General features: G+C 31.9%; 1 protein-coding gene across 15 annotated transcripts in view; it reads right to left on the bottom strand.

The window, feature by feature from the left end:
• LOC118182554 (E3 ubiquitin-protein ligase TRIP12-like) overlaps positions 1-16044 on the bottom strand; it is a 400228-nt gene that overhangs the window by 158981 nt on the left and 225203 nt on the right. For 14 of the 15 annotated variants that reach the window (XM_085809626.1, XM_085809623.1, XM_085809627.1 and 11 more), the window contains 2 exons: positions 13206-13381; positions 12038-12097 (listed from right to left, as the gene is read on the bottom strand). In XM_085809626.1, the coding sequence (XP_085665752.1) occupies positions 12038-12097; positions 13206-13381 (236 nt within the window). The remainder of the gene's footprint in view (positions 1-12037; positions 12098-13205; positions 13382-16044) is intronic. The other variant, XM_085809631.1, reaches the window with a different exon arrangement.

The raw sequence follows: 16044 nt of genomic DNA, 5'->3' as shown, positions 1-16044 counted from the left end.
GCTTACGATGTTTGCACGGCGAGGACGGGCGTTGTCATCCATAAACACAAATTGTGCGCCCATGGCGCCCCGAAACAAACGTACATGTTGTTCCAGAATGACGTCCCGATAGATTTGGCTTGTCATGGTTCCAATTTGAACATGCAGGTCAGTTCTGGAACCCAGAATAATTCCACCCCAAACGAGCACTCCTGCACCACCGTAACGGTGTCATTCAATCATCTTTTCTTCGTGGTAACGGGTACCTGGAGCTCTCCATATGAAAGTCCGGCGTGCATAATACTGCAAGCTAAACCTGGACTCGTCGGAAAACATCATACAAGCCCACTGTTGCGGTGTCCACAATGCATGCTCTCTACTCCAGGCTAACCGCAGGCGACAGTGAGTTGCAGAAAGTGGAACGCATCTGACAGGTCTACGAGCATATAGTCTAATCTGCCTTAAGCGTCTGTACACGGTCTGCCTTGAAATTGTCGTAATAGGAGCTGAAGAGAGCTGACGAGACAGGTCTGAGGCTGTGGTCCGCCTGTTTCTTTTGGCAGTAACTGCCAAATACCGGTCCTCATTCGGCGTTGTAACAGTGGGGCGGCCTGTGCTGTAACGTCTACTCACATTACCATCATCTTGGAATCGTTGCCAAAGCCCGGAGATGACACTCTGGGCAATTCCAAGTTCGTCTGATACTTCCAGTTGGGTACGCCCACATTCCAGACGGCCGATAATTCTACCACATAAAAAATCATCCAAATGAGTCCTTTGTGTCATAACTATTCGGTTATTGCACTGAAATGCTTATAAAGCGCCTGCGAACAATTTTACTTCTTTGCCTGTATTCCTTATATATCACTCTCTTAAACTCTCGTCATTGTGGCGTACCATCGGTGTCATCTGCTTACTTCCTGAAATTTGCATATGATTCTTGAAGATGTGTGCAGTGATTTTACAGGTGATATATTTATTTTAAGAGTTCGATTTCAGTGTGACTCCGAATTATCCTTAATTTATTGACATGGGTGTAATTAGCTCAAAATGAAATTTTTTCTGAATAAAAAATAATTTAGCCTTCTCAAAAAATTGTATTGCATGAAAAACACTGAGATCATTTTAGTCAATGACTAAATGCTGCAAATATTAATGCAGTGTATAAACTTTTATATTGACAATGAAAAGTCGAGAAGAGATTATGCTTTCCATAAGTATCAAACTGAGTCATCAATTCTAAATGTAATATTTTATTCAAAAGCTGCACCATGATCACTGATATAAAACAACAAAAATCTCATATTTAGATGTATTAACTGATTATTCAAAAATAACCTAATGAAAGTTAAAATTACAAGCAGTTCATCTTTTGCAGCTCAAATACCTGTATTTCTGTTAGAATGATACACTAAGACCAGAAATGTGCATGAAGTACACAAGAACTCAGGAAAAAGAATTCCAAAAAAAGAGAAATAATTTTCATTGAGACCAGAAAAATATGGCACTTTCAAAAATATAATTTATGGAACAACCAGAAAAGTTCAGCCAACTTGAAAAAAAGAATACTTTTAAGAAACTCATTCTTGAGGTGCAAGGCACTCACTCCCTTGCATATGCTCTTCTTTTAAGTTAAGGAAATTTAATTAATCTTTTTTCCTTTAACGGTATAGTAATAATGTATCACTATCATGTTAGCTGTTAATATAAGGATGTTTGCTTTACATAAATACTAATGATATTTTATTAGTATAATTTGTGAGTAGCAAAAGTATTTAATTTCAGTTTATTTAAAAAAAAAATTTCTTTGGACCTGCCTAGAAGTATACATGCTGAAATTGCTGAAATACGAAAATTACCTTTTCGAAATCTATCAGAATGTTCAGTTGTTGTAGCTAATAGGAGAAGGCCTAATACTGCGTATGCAGTAAATATCTTATCGCAGCTTCAAGAGAATCCTGGAATTAGGCGTTGGGAAGCATTGTTGAAATTGCTTGGTTATCTCAATAATACTAAATCATACAAATTAAATGTATCGAGGATTAAACATTTAAATGTATATTGTTATTCAGATGCTGATTATGCAAGTAACAGGGATGACCGTGTGTCCATGGGTGGATTCATACTGCATTTGAATGAAGTATCGGTAATTTGGAAAACGTTTAAACAAAAATGTGCAAGTTTATCCACCATGGAGACAGAGTATACAGAAAAGAAATTGATGTGGACGAAAAACGTCTTACAAGATGAAATTTTGAAGTTCAATTTTAAAGAATGTAAACTATTTTGCAATAACAAATCTGCTATTGATTTTTCTAGATCACCAATACAAAACAGTTTGACTAAACACACTGACGTACATCATCACTTTATTAGAAGACTAGTGAATGATGGGGCGTTTGATCTCTAATTTCTCCTCACCAAATTAAATAATGTGGACTTATTTATGAAAGCTGTAACTGCTATGGACTTGAAAAAAGTTCTGTTTAACTGTTTACAGTAATTAAGAACAATAAGTATTGTGTCCATATTATAGAATCGCAGTGTAAATTTTGTTAATTCTTTGTAAATTAAGGAAAAGAGGGTCGCTGCTTACTTAATGTTCTGTTTGTTTTCCTCATGCAAATTAGTTCAGAGGTCAATTGGCAATAAACTAATGTGGTTACCGATGATGTAGTATGAGCGGGGTGGCCGATGTGCAGAACATGGATATCGTGAATACGAGGGAGTTCGCGCTGGTTTTCTTTTCTCTTTTGTAGTTTTTAATGTAAAGGCCACTATTACAGCCTAGTTTATTTTATTTAAAGTCATGAAACAGAGATTAGTTTTATTTTTACATTAGACCCGGCGTTTATTTAAGCAAAGTATTAACCCGTGCTCAATTTGAGGACCAAAATCGCTCCCAATTTTTTTTCCCATATTTTAAATCTACATATATTGGAGAATTGTTCTTTCTAGAAAATATTTTTTATATAGATTTTTATCATGAGAAACTAAGTTGCCAGAAAAACAAACTTCAGATGCTATCACCAAAAAAAAAAAATCTTTTCTTAAATAAATTTCAGTCGCATTACAGTCAATTTCTATTTATTGCATAATATAAAAAAGTAAAATGTATCAAATTTAAGAAAATATATAGTGCTGAGAGAAAAATACTTTAGAAATGCAGTTTAGCATGATAGAGTTCAAAACAGAGTTCAAGGCAAAGTCCAACTTCACAGATTCAATAAATCTAATAAATAATTCAATAATTTAATTAAATATTCAAGATAATCGCTGAATGTTTTCTAGCAGCCATTTTTGTAAGAAAAAAGCAGCAAAAATTGAAGTTTGAGCGCTAATACCACGTGCCTTCAAATGCCACAATTTAGTGGACAACTAACGATATCTGTTGGCCAAAACAAACTAAATGCCTAATACTGTATATAATTTATTTCAATGGTTAAATGGGGAAAAAACGGGATCCAAATAAAGGAAGAAAAACATATGCCAGCGGAAATAGCGGGATGAGTAAATTTTGCTACATTTGAGTTGCCCGTGGAAATCGCAGGATGATCAGCCAGAGGGTTAATTTAGAAGTCAAACACCAAAAATTTGCGTTATATTTTCAAATTTTCAGAGTTTTCAATAATGCTGATTTTTTTTGTTTGACTTCTAAATTAATATTTGTTTGGCGTGTTATTGTATCTTAAAGTAAACTATGCTTTTGCGACTGCTCCAACACTAAAAATACTGTTTGACAGCAGTCAGCGCATGTATACGTTCTGAGTAGCTAATGACCCCCCTAGTGTCTATTTCACTTGTTTTCCCTATCAAATTGTGTAACAGTTTCATTGCGAGAGTCATTGTGTCAATTACTTGTGTATGATCCTCGTAAGAGATAAAAAATACATGTTTTTGGATGACTTGAAATCATCCTAAAAAAATTAAGCTAAAACAAAAATTAAAAATTGAAAGTCTACCAGGCCATCATTCACACCAGAAAAATTTTACCAACCATTTAAAAAGTTCTTTCTGGATAAAATATAATATTCTCTCTTCATTTCCTCTCCCAAAAAGCGTGCAAGTTGATCTTTCAGATTCTAGCCTAACACCTCAAACATGCCATTTATACTCTTATGCATCTATCAAAAAAACTAAATTTCTTAAATAGTTAAAACGTTTACTCTTAATAACATTTATTTGTAATTAAATGCTGACTGCAACATATGCTTGGCACCTAGAATCCAGATGACTAGATTCTACCCATCAAATAACACATGACAGTAGCAGAGGGTGCCTTAGTCTAGTTTTTATGCATTTATTTAGCATTAATCTTAAAATATAGAATTAGTTTAGCAAATTTTTAATTTTTTGGCCTGAAGTTTTGACATTTTAAAAACCTTCGAGAGCCAAATAAATATAAAGTATACCGACGTGTTTAGTTTTATAGAAATTGCGTGCCATGAAATTTTTTATCATTAATGTCCCCATCATTAAAGACAGTATGCTAACACATCCACTGAAATGTCATTCACTGCTATATTCCTGTTAAAACAGCTTGAGCAGTGCTTTTATAGGTTAATCATAGTTAAATAACTTTCAAGTATGCAATTAAGAGCTAAATTACAGATTACTCTCACTGGCTATTTCAAAAGTGTTTACATGAGTGAAAAATTCAAGTAACAATAAAATAAAAACCTTTGAAAGAATTATAAAACCCTTTTTAAAAATGTGATTTAAGTAATGCATTAGATGGCAAACCTCAACTTATAGTATGGCAGGGGTAATTCACTAGGCTCTGCATAAAACATTTTATACCACTACAAACAATAAGCATAAAACAAAACTGTCTTTGGTAGATATGAAAAGAAAACAATGTGGACTAACAGCAGTGATAGCTGAATGATCTAGTATTGGGAGCTGTTTTTATCCAAAAGCAAAGTAAGCACATAATTTACAATTTCTGTCTCTAAGTCTGCATTTACAAATGTGTCAATAATAGAGATAATTTTCATGTTCAGTTTACGACTAGTAAAAAAAAAATGTTATTACTACACTTTTTAAAGATTTTTAAAATGACAGTCTCTGGGATGGCTTTACACTTTGTGCATCTTAAGTTCATGGCTAGTTAAACAAAAATAAATCATCTACATAGATATTAATCTTCTGTTTCACTCTTTAACTCCTACTGAAAAACAGTAATACAGTACAAAGTTTATAGATCATTTAATCCGGAATGATCTATAAACCGGACCTCAAAGCTACAAACTTTCTGTATGTGTGTTTACGCATGTGCATAATACGTTTATGCATGCACGTTTAATGTATAACGGACGGTATAAGCTAGGCTAAAATTATCTATTTCAGTTAATGTTGCAGATTGCGTTGTTCCTTAATCTTCGAATTGGATCCAGCTTATTATTTTTTGCAGACTGTTAGAGCAATTTTATAAAAAGTAAGCTTGAACTTTCGATTATGTCATAAAGAGTTTCTGATTCTGGAGCTGCAAAGGATCTACAAAGTGAAAGCATGTTTCAATGTCCACCAAACGAAAAGTGGAATTGCTGCAAAAAATGGATAAAGTCATATCCTTTGTTTCTCTAACCATTCCGAAATCTTTTTATCAATTTTTTTTATTCGACTTATAATTCCTTACTAAATGTAGTATTTCATCTCGATGCACTCAGTCTTTGATATGATTTAAATCAACTTCCTCGTCATTATAAATATCCCGAATACACATCAAATAGTTTTCTGGTTGCAATTTTCTAATTTAGGCTATGCGTAATGTATGCTTTACGCATGCGCGTGTTGAAAGAAATGTTTAATAAAGTAAACAAATAAATATGAAGCTTTTCTTTTAATACCCTTTAGATCACAATTGCTCTTTATTTCATAAATTACGGTTTCATATTTTTTATTTTATAATTTCTGCATGTTATCTTACCAGATTTAAATTGATGATCTATAATCCGAAAAAAAAAAAACCTAATCTCGAATCACCGAAGTCCGGATTTAAGACTTTGCACTGTATAAAGAAAACAGCATGTGCATTTGTGTTCAAGAAAGAATTTTTTCAAGAAATGAAAAACTTCATATAATAAAATTCAGAGAAAACAGGTTGCAATTTTTGATTCAGGATGTTTGTATGAATTTTCCATGGAAGAATACAAAAAATTAGCATGTTTTAAATTACACATTTATTCCCCTTATGAATATATATAACCCAACTACTTTGAAAATAGTGCTTAGAATGAAGTGATATAGATATATATAGATATATATATATTATATATATATATATAAACCTTTTGGAGCAGCAGCTCTTGGTAACTTTTAGGCGAGCTTTCTACAATTTTTTATATTTTTATATATATATATATAGGGGAGATTTCTAGTTATTAGTTAAATGGAAGGCACTGCCATTTTTGATTCAGGATGTTTGCATGAATTTTCCATGGAAGAATACTAAAAATTAGTATGTTTTAAATTACACATTTATTCCCCTTGTGAATATATATAACCCCAACTATTTTGAAAATAGCTTTGTTTGAAATGAGGCTTAGAACAATGGTATTGAAAAATTTTCTCTTATTAAGACCAAAATTCCAAGTCTTAAAGCTTCTTGAGCTGTTGGTAGTGTGTTATGCAGCCAAAAACCCTGTGCACATAATAAAATGCAGTAGCAGCATAGAAATTCTGTTTTTAAAAAACTGCTACTAAGGTTTTGTAAACCGCAATTTTTTTACTTTGAGTTTTTCTTTCTTTATGAGCATAAGTTATTTAAAAAAATTATTTTGCAGTTTGATGCACAGTTTTTTATGGTAAATATTTTAAAGCTTTTTACGAAAGAATTCACTTTCCCAGAAAAATTCCCTGTCATTTATCCCCTTTTTTTCTCCAGCAACATGTTTCATGTGTATTGACATTTTTTTAATAAATGTGTTAAAAATAGAATTTTGTATTCATCGGATCCAGATTAAATAATTCTTGTTGTATGATTTCATTATGTTCAATCCAAATTTTGTGTAAAAATTGGAAAGGAAAAAATGTAAACTTTAGTCTGAAAGACATGACCTGCACAACACTTGATCCCAAATTGTGTGGATTGTGTGATCCCAAATTGTGTGGAAGTGATATATACATAGGGGAGATTTCTAGTTATTAGTTAAATGGAAGGCACTGCCAGTTACAAAAACAAAAACTAGATATATAGTAAAACTCTGCTAATCCACACAATTTGGGATCAAGTGTTGTGCAGGTCATGTCTTTCAGACTAAAGTTTACATTTTTTCCTTTCCAATTTTTACACAAAATTTGGATTGAACATAATGAAATCATACAACAAGAATTATTTAATCTGGATCCGATGAATACAAAATTCTATTTTTAACACATTTATTAAAAAAATGTCAATACACATGAAACATGTTGCTGGAGAAAAAAAGGGGATAAATGACAGGGAATTTTTCTGGGAAAGTGAATTCTTTCATAAAAAGCTTTAAAATATTTACCATAAAAAACTGTGCATCAAACTGCAAAATAATTTTTTTAAATAACTTATGCTCATAAAGAAAGAAAAACTCAAAGTAAAAAAATTGCGGTTTACAAAACCTTAGTAGCAGTTTTTTTAAAACAGAATTTCTATGCTGCTACTGCATTTTATTATGTGCACAGGGTTTTTGGCTGCATAACACACTACCAACAGCTCAAGAAGCTTTAAGACTTGGAATTTTGGTCTTAATAAGAGAAAATTTTTCAATACCATTGTTAACATGTTTTTGAATAACAGATAAATTTATGTAAGGCTATATTTAAGAACTGCTTTTAGGAATCTACCTCTGTTGGCTGGCTGATGTAAACAAGTTTGCCTTTTTTTTTTTTTTTTTTTTGCAGTGAACATAAACAAACCAGCTATGAATGCATTTAGTTTAAAATTCAGTGTCTGAAAATGCTGCTGATAAATACATTTTTAACAAATGTTAATTCCATTAACTCAAAATTAATATTAAAAGAAAACAGAATACACTCAAAAGTAATGCATTATTTTAAACAAAAAGTGTGCACATTCATGACTTCAATAAAAAATATATTCAGAAATGTTCAATATTTTCAATAATGAAACAAATCAGCTTCTTTAATTAATATATGCTATAAATAGTTTACTTTAAGAAAGTTATTTGTATATTTATATTAAAAAAGCATTTAATTTATTGCACTGAATTTCCTGAAAACCATGTCTGATTGCATTGCAGATTGTTGGAGTTCTACAGCACTGGAATTCTAATACCTAGACTGCATGCAATTTGTTATCTGAATCCTATGAAATGCCCAGCAATTGGCAATCAGTTGAAATTTTTTTAAATTCATGAAAATCCATTTTGTGCTCAGAACCTTTCTCAAAGTTCCAAAACTAATGCATTACACGAATTAATTTCCTGCATAGTCTAAATTTAAAATACCTTCAATTATTTGCAATTCTGCTTATTCAATAATACACCACTTCAAAAGATGTATGCAAACATGAACAATATATTAATATGTTGTCAACAGAGAAGAGGAAAATTTCTCTTTACATTAACACCTTTACAGAAATAACACCTAGATTTAGAAATGTTTTTGCAGATATACTCAAAAAGACCACATGAATCTCTGAATTATGAAGTCACTGTGTAACAAGGCATGTACTTGCAGATGGTACAAATATTGTACAACAGCAATTGTTCATTTAGTATAACTTTACCCCTTCAACTGCCATCAAGTAGTTTGGAGTAATTAGCATGCTGTGTGGTTTGTCAAATACTTTATAATCCTTGTGCAGTGATAAAAATATTAGCGATGGAAATTATCTGGAAATACCTAAAAAATGATGTTGCCTTTATATAGATCAACAAAAGTGGTGCAGTGGGTTTGTTTGGCTTGACAAAGCAACAAAAAATAATAGTAGCAGTTTCTTGATAACAACAAACAGCAACAGAATATGTATGACAAATTATAACAGCTCGAGGCAGATGGTACAGTGCAGTTTTATAATGAGAAACGAGAAGGTATTTAGAATACAAATGGCAATACAAATACACGGATTTACTTTCACATTTAAAGAACTGGACGAATCGGTATCCAAAATCTAGTACATATTTACTTCACCACTTCAAAGCCTCCTCCGTTCCACTCCAAACTTCACTATATGTGACATAAACTTCTACATAGTTCAGCGATGGTGAGACTTTTTAAGAAGTGGGTGAAATTTTTTTCATTATTTTTTCTAAAATACTAGGATGTGGGTCACCAAGTCAGGCGACACGTGAAACCGGCTCACACCTGGATGGCTTACACAGACTATTTGGGTATTGCCTGCAGCCCACAATTTTCTAGGACAAGCAACTCCTGATTCTCCGAAAGCACCACATCGGGAGTTCATTTAGAGATATTTTAGATAAATATGTACTACACATAGATTCACTTAATTATACTAGTGAAACAACATCTGATACATATTTATATAATACAGTGAATCGGTCACCACTGACTGCGCTACTTGAAAGCAGAGGGAGGTAAAAAGAGTACCAATTTTTGGAAACACGGAAAACTTGACAATTGGGCCATTTCTTTCTTTCATTATGAAATATTCAGCATTAATAAACATAGTTACAAGTGGTTATCAAAATAAAGGAAACATCCTAGATTTATACGGAATTCTTTACTAAAATGGCGTAGGACTGCCTTTGGCATATAATACAGTTTGAATTTGCTTGGGAATAGAATCATAGTATGTTCCACGTATAATGTTGTTACACGTTTCTAACTTTTGAGTAAAGGTTTTTAAACAACATGTTATGATTTTCAATAGATTCACGTTGCAAAGTTTTAAAACTGGTAATAAAATTTAAATGAAAATCGACATCATTAAAAATTTATCAGACAAGTAATAATTATTAACTTAGCTAATATTGAAAACATAGTCCTTGATTTAAAGTTAGTATATTTGATTAATTTTTGGCTAAGGAATGTCATGGTTTCAAAAGCCACTCCAGTGAAACATTTTCTAAAATATTACAGTTTTAATTTGGGAGAAAAGTTTACTGAAATAGTTTAGAAACAGTCTATACAAGAATAAAATTTCAGAAAATAATTAAATCTTACTTCCTTAAAACCTTTCCACCATTATCGTTGTAATTTATGCATTTGTAGCATTTCATTCATGCGAGTGTTAGATGTGCCACATCAGACAACTTTTCAGGGCTTTATAGCCAATTGCGCTAAAAAGACGTGCCACACACGTCGAGATGCTTTTGTCTCAAACCGTGTACAAAAATGAAAATAACATGGTGTACACGTCGCCTAACAATGCGATTGTTTAATTCTTGAGTTACAGCTCTGGATTGCACTCGCAGACACGGAGCGGCATAAATGAGACACTTTACCGCTTGTTATATTGTAGCGCACGGCACCGCAATCGTGAAGTTTAATCATAGCGCAAGTGGTTAAAAGTGTTGGCACGTGCCCTGTAATCAATCATCGGAGGAGACACAATATGTGCGGCTTGAGTGTTGAATAGCGAGTGATAAAAAAACTGCTATTAATTCGACATTATATTTATATATTTTTAATATTTTCAATTGTCTGTCCACTTTTTATGATAAAAAATAAATTCATAAAAATCAACCTGTGGGTCGTTTAAAATGCATTCGTAAGTCAGTGTCTGACCTGCGGGTCATAGGTTCGCCACCATCGACCTAGTTTCATAATTATCTACTTGCGGCATGCACATCAACACCGCTTGCACTGCTGCTTCCTGTAACATTGCTTGCTCTCCCACCCCCTTATCATGCCACACAATAGCTTGCATCAATGATGTGTAACTTTAAGATAATAAATGATTGGGTTACATCTGTTGTTAATGGAATTTTTATCTTTGACACATTAGGTTCCTAGTTTGTGAATGTGAATATCATGAGTGCATAATCCACATGCCATTCTGGAAGGCTGCAGACAACTGCAAATGCCACACATCGCATATTTTGTTCACATGTCAAAGTTTCATGGCAGTTGTCAATGGAAGGTCACATGATTTCCCTTGTAATTTATATATACAATTATAAAACTTTCCATACTCCTATACTAGCAGATTTAAAATAATCCTTTTGCTTATGTAAGCTTAACATTTACCTGATAAAACGTATCTATGAATTCTAAAGTCACTGTACACGGCAGTTGGGCACACGTTATACAGCAGTAATTTTTTATTTAGTTTGACATGCAATTCCATCTGCAGATTTCAGTATTTTTTTTAACAAGTCATGTTACGTAACCAATGAGATGGCAGTACACTTTTTTTTTTTTTTTTTTCAATGCACTCTGATTAAAACTTGGACCAAGTGTTACAAATGAATAAAGAAGAAAATTAAGCAGAATTAAGTTGTTATGGCCACTGTTTTCAACAGAATGAACATAAAATAAAGGTAACTAGAACATTCTGAATTTATTAGATAACTTGTACTACTGGCTTTTACTTTACAGAGCTGAAGATAAAAAGTTTTCAAACTTTTGGCAAATGTTTATCATAACAGTTCATAAGGTATTGCTGCACACATGAAAATTTGCTTGGTAGTTAACGTTCTGAATTAATTTAAATTGTGTTACATACAATATATATAATGGCCACTTATCTCTAACGAAAATTCTGTAGTAAAACTTGCTTTTTAACACAAACATTATTGCATGGATTTAAAAAAAATGTGACTGACCTGCATAAAACAAAAGCTGAACACCCCTGAACTATTTTTAGTCAACGGAACACTTACATAAATTTAAGACGTAGATATACTGAATTTGTTTAATGTGTATTCTTCGATTACATAAAAAAATTATACAATATTACAATACACAGCCTTCAGATGATTGGAACTTAAATTATGTATGCGGGATAAACAAATAAACCATGACATATTAATCAAATTTTGCAAGAATTTTTTTAGAGAATTTTAATCGATTTGTTAAAAAAATAAGCTTATAATGTACGAGAATTTATTGGTAAAAGTCTTTCTGGAGCAAAAAATAATAAGTATGAACTCACTGCTCATGTTTGATATTCCAGTCCGAGTGAATTTTTTCTTCTGTGCACAATGTTTCTTTCCTACAATATTATTTTCAAAAATAAAATAATTTCTCTCCACAAAAGGCTAAATTTCATTTTACAAAATAAGATTTTGTTCAAATAAAAATTAAAAAAAATATAACAGATTTTTTATTCAAATAAAAAAATTCTAACTGAAATCAACATTATAAAGTAAGATGAATTTTAAATGTACTTAGCCTCTGCAGAATGTCAGGTAAGTTGACAAACTAAATATTAAGTAATCAGATAAAACAAGCCATGTAAACTATAAAGCAAAGACGAACAGAAAAAAAAAAAAAAAAAAAAATGTTCAATTTTATATAACAGTACCACATTAAGAAAATGTCTTCTATGCAGCATTACATTAGAAACAGTATACACTATGTTTAGTTTTTAAAGAATCTATTTAATCCCACATATATCTAACATTTCTTCTGAATATATTCACTGACAAACAAAATCGATATAACAGTTACACTAATTTGATACATTTTTACAATATGCTACAAAAATAATATTATACTTTTATGTCACAATTCATGAATAAATATTGAAAGTGTGTGAAATGGACGAAAGTATGAAATAATGTTACAATAGAGGAAGAGTATGTTTTACTTTCACTTTTCTACCTAAAAAAAAATTAAATATGCAATTCAATTAAAACCTAATTCACAGCACTCAACTGTCAGCAATGAGTAACAAAACAATCCCTCGTTTCTTTTAGGGCTTTGAAACAATTTTAAGACGCAGGTATTAGTAAACATCCAAAAAAGGTGTTAAAATAACAGCATAAGGAAAAGTTGCCAATATTAACAGAAGTTAATACAACTTCCATATATAGAGTACAGTTTAATATTTGGATTTAAACTATTAGCATACACAATACACACTTTCATATAATGTTTTAGGAGAAAACATTTTGTATTTTCAACAGTAATTTTGATACATAGTCTAAAAATGTTTACTCTAGTTTACAACTTGTAAAACACGCTACTAAAACAGCAACTAAAGAGCATCTTCTTTTCTGAATAAATAAATATGCATTAGGAAAGCTCAGTAATGTAGGGCATACTTTAAGTACCGACTCACCTTATTTTTTTACCAAAAACAGAAAAAGTTGACTTACCCTCTTTAATTTTTATCTTTGATTTCTTTGTGTGGGATAACGGTTCAAGTCTGTGAGGGTGCTTCCTTTTTAAGGAATGATCCTCAGTAGATAATTCAGTAGCACAATTCAAAGAATTCGGAGCTCTTCTTTCAAGAGTCTGGAATTCCTGCAGGGCAAGAATTCGACTTCTAGACCTTTAAAAAAAAAAAAAAAAAAAAAAAAAAGAATACTCTCAATAAGCATGTATATAAAAATCTAAGATAATTTTATTAAAATCTGACGAAGAATTTGAAAAACTAAAACATGCAGTTATGCAAATTTTGCACAATTTAATAATTGCTGAAAATATATCACAATTACTGCAAATAAAGGCAGTAAAACATCTGCCCGTAGTTCTTCCAATGATATGTCAGCCTTCATTTGCTAAAAGGTCAAGTTATTATTTCCTCCTCCTCTTTCAAATAATGCCCTCTCTTTTTATGCTGAAGTTTAATTTACAAAATTGCCCATTAAAAAAAGGACCAGTTTGTTCGGACCAAAAAAATAAATAAAAATCAAGTGATATTTAACACGTTGACGTCGGCCTGACCCACCGGTGAGTCATACTTGACTGTTCCGTGGGGCAGTCCTCGATTGTTCCGCAGGATGGTATGACTCACTGTGGGGTCATGTTTATATATAAAAAAAACATAGTACAAAATTTTATTTTATTTTAGTTATTCAACAGTACAAATTAACATTTCAACATAATAAAACACTCAATACAAAAAAATAACTTAAAATGTAACTTGTAAATTAAATACAGTCAAAAGTCGTTAATTCGGACACCCATAATCCGGAATGATCTATAATCCAGACCTCAAAGCTACAAACTTTCTGCGCATGCGTCATGTTGACGCATGCGCGTAAGACCTTTACTGCTGCGAATTTGCGTGTGCGCGTGCGCAAAATACGTTTACGAATGCGCGTTTAATGTATAACGGATGGGATAAGCTAGGCTAAAATTATTTAATTATCTATTTCAGTTAATGTTGCAGATTGCATTGTTCCTTAATCTTCGAATTGGATCCGGATTATTATTTTTTGCAGACTGTTAGAGCAAATTTATAAAAGTAAGCTTGAACTTTCGATTATGTCAAATAGAATTTCCGATATATATTTACTAATATGTAAAGGATATACAAAGCGAAAGTATCTTTCGGAGTCCATTAAACAAAAAGTGGAATTGCTGCAAAAAATGGATAAAGGCATATCCTTTGTTTATCTAAACTTTAACGTTTGTTTATCTAAACTTTGTTTATCTTTAATGCCGCGGCGGCGTGCAATGAATTGGAAGTTGATCTGTCAGCACTATCCTTATCTTAAGGGCAGATGTTTTTATTTTATTTGGCTTATAATTGCTTACTCAATGTAGTATTTCATCTCGATGTACTCCGTCTTCGATATGATTTAAATCAAATGCCTCGTCATTATAATTCGCTTCCGATAGCGAAGAAAGTAACAGAGGTTATTGAAAACGAAAAAATTTCGATTGACAAATTAGTCGGCATTCTCGACACAGCAATTATAGGACTTGAACAGCGGAACTTTGTAACTGAACAAGAAATTATGTCTGTTTATAGAATTAAAGAGAATGTATTATCACATAAAAAACGAAGCAACTTAAACAACTTACATTGAAAGAAATGTTTAATAAAGTAAACAAATAAATATTAAGCTTTTTTTTTTTGTAAATTTTGATACCCTCTAATATCATAATTGTTCTTTATTTCGTAAATTACGGTTTCATATTTTTAATTTTATAATTTCTGCATGCCATTTTACCAGATTTAAACTGATGATCTATAATCCAGAAAATTCGATAATCCGGAATCCCCGAAGTCCCGACGAGTCCGGATTAACGACTTTTGACTGTATAACTATTAATTTTTTGTATGCAATATTTTAAAGGAGGCTAAACAAAGTGCCAGCTTGCCCTTACAATTATCGCAATATGTTGTTTTACTTTCTTTGGTGTATTCATGGCCTTGTTTCAAAGCCCCACGAAACAGACCGCCAATTCAAGTGACACCGTATGAAAAGAACAATGAATATATCTGTGCAGCCGTCAACGCATTAAAAGACATATAAATCAAGCATATATTTAAGCGACTTTTCAGAAACTTGTGCAGCTAGGGAGCTATACATGAAGTAAATACAGTATTATATGGGCATACGAGAGAGAGAAAATTCCTATACAGAAGGTTTCACAGAAAGGTTGTTTACTGGTTACTAAAGCCAAGATAAACTAACAGTGTTAATTAATCTTATCCATTTAGCCAATGTTGACCTCATGTTCTCAGAACTGCTGAATAATAAATGTAATTTGAATTAACAGTCAAATGTAATACATTTAAATCCAATTTTATTCTTAAAACATATTTTCAGGAATTTAATATGAAGTAAATTTTCTTAGAATTTCAAAATGGTATTCTGCAGTTTAAACACAATTAAGTGAAATAAAATATCAAGCACTAAGCTTTGATTTTCTAACAGTAGAATTATCAAATTATCTGATTTACTGAGACAGATGACTTTGGAAGTTGGCAATATCCCACCTTTCAACCTACATAAAACAATACTCGACATTGAAAATGCAACACCAATAAGGAGTGGTGCAAAAATTAAGCAAATTTCAGGGTAGACGCACATCACCAAGTTATGCAAATGTACACCTATTCAGTGCACGTTGAAGAAGGTATAAGCGAAGGAACCTGTAGAATGATCAATTTTCATGTCGCTATTTCTGCTAGGGAAATCATTGTAGAAAATTTTTGTCTCGGAGGATATGTGTAATAGCAGAATGCCATGCCTTCAT

The sequence above is a fragment of the Stegodyphus dumicola genome, chromosome X2 (genome assembly GCF_044657685.1).
Source record: "Stegodyphus dumicola isolate Sdum_Otavi_A_Nest chromosome X2, ASM4465768v1".
In the NCBI taxonomy this organism is placed as follows: domain Eukaryota; kingdom Metazoa; phylum Arthropoda; class Arachnida; order Araneae; family Eresidae; genus Stegodyphus; species Stegodyphus dumicola.
Note: the sequence above shows the minus strand (reverse complement) of the source record. Positions and strands in the feature narration are given on the sequence as shown.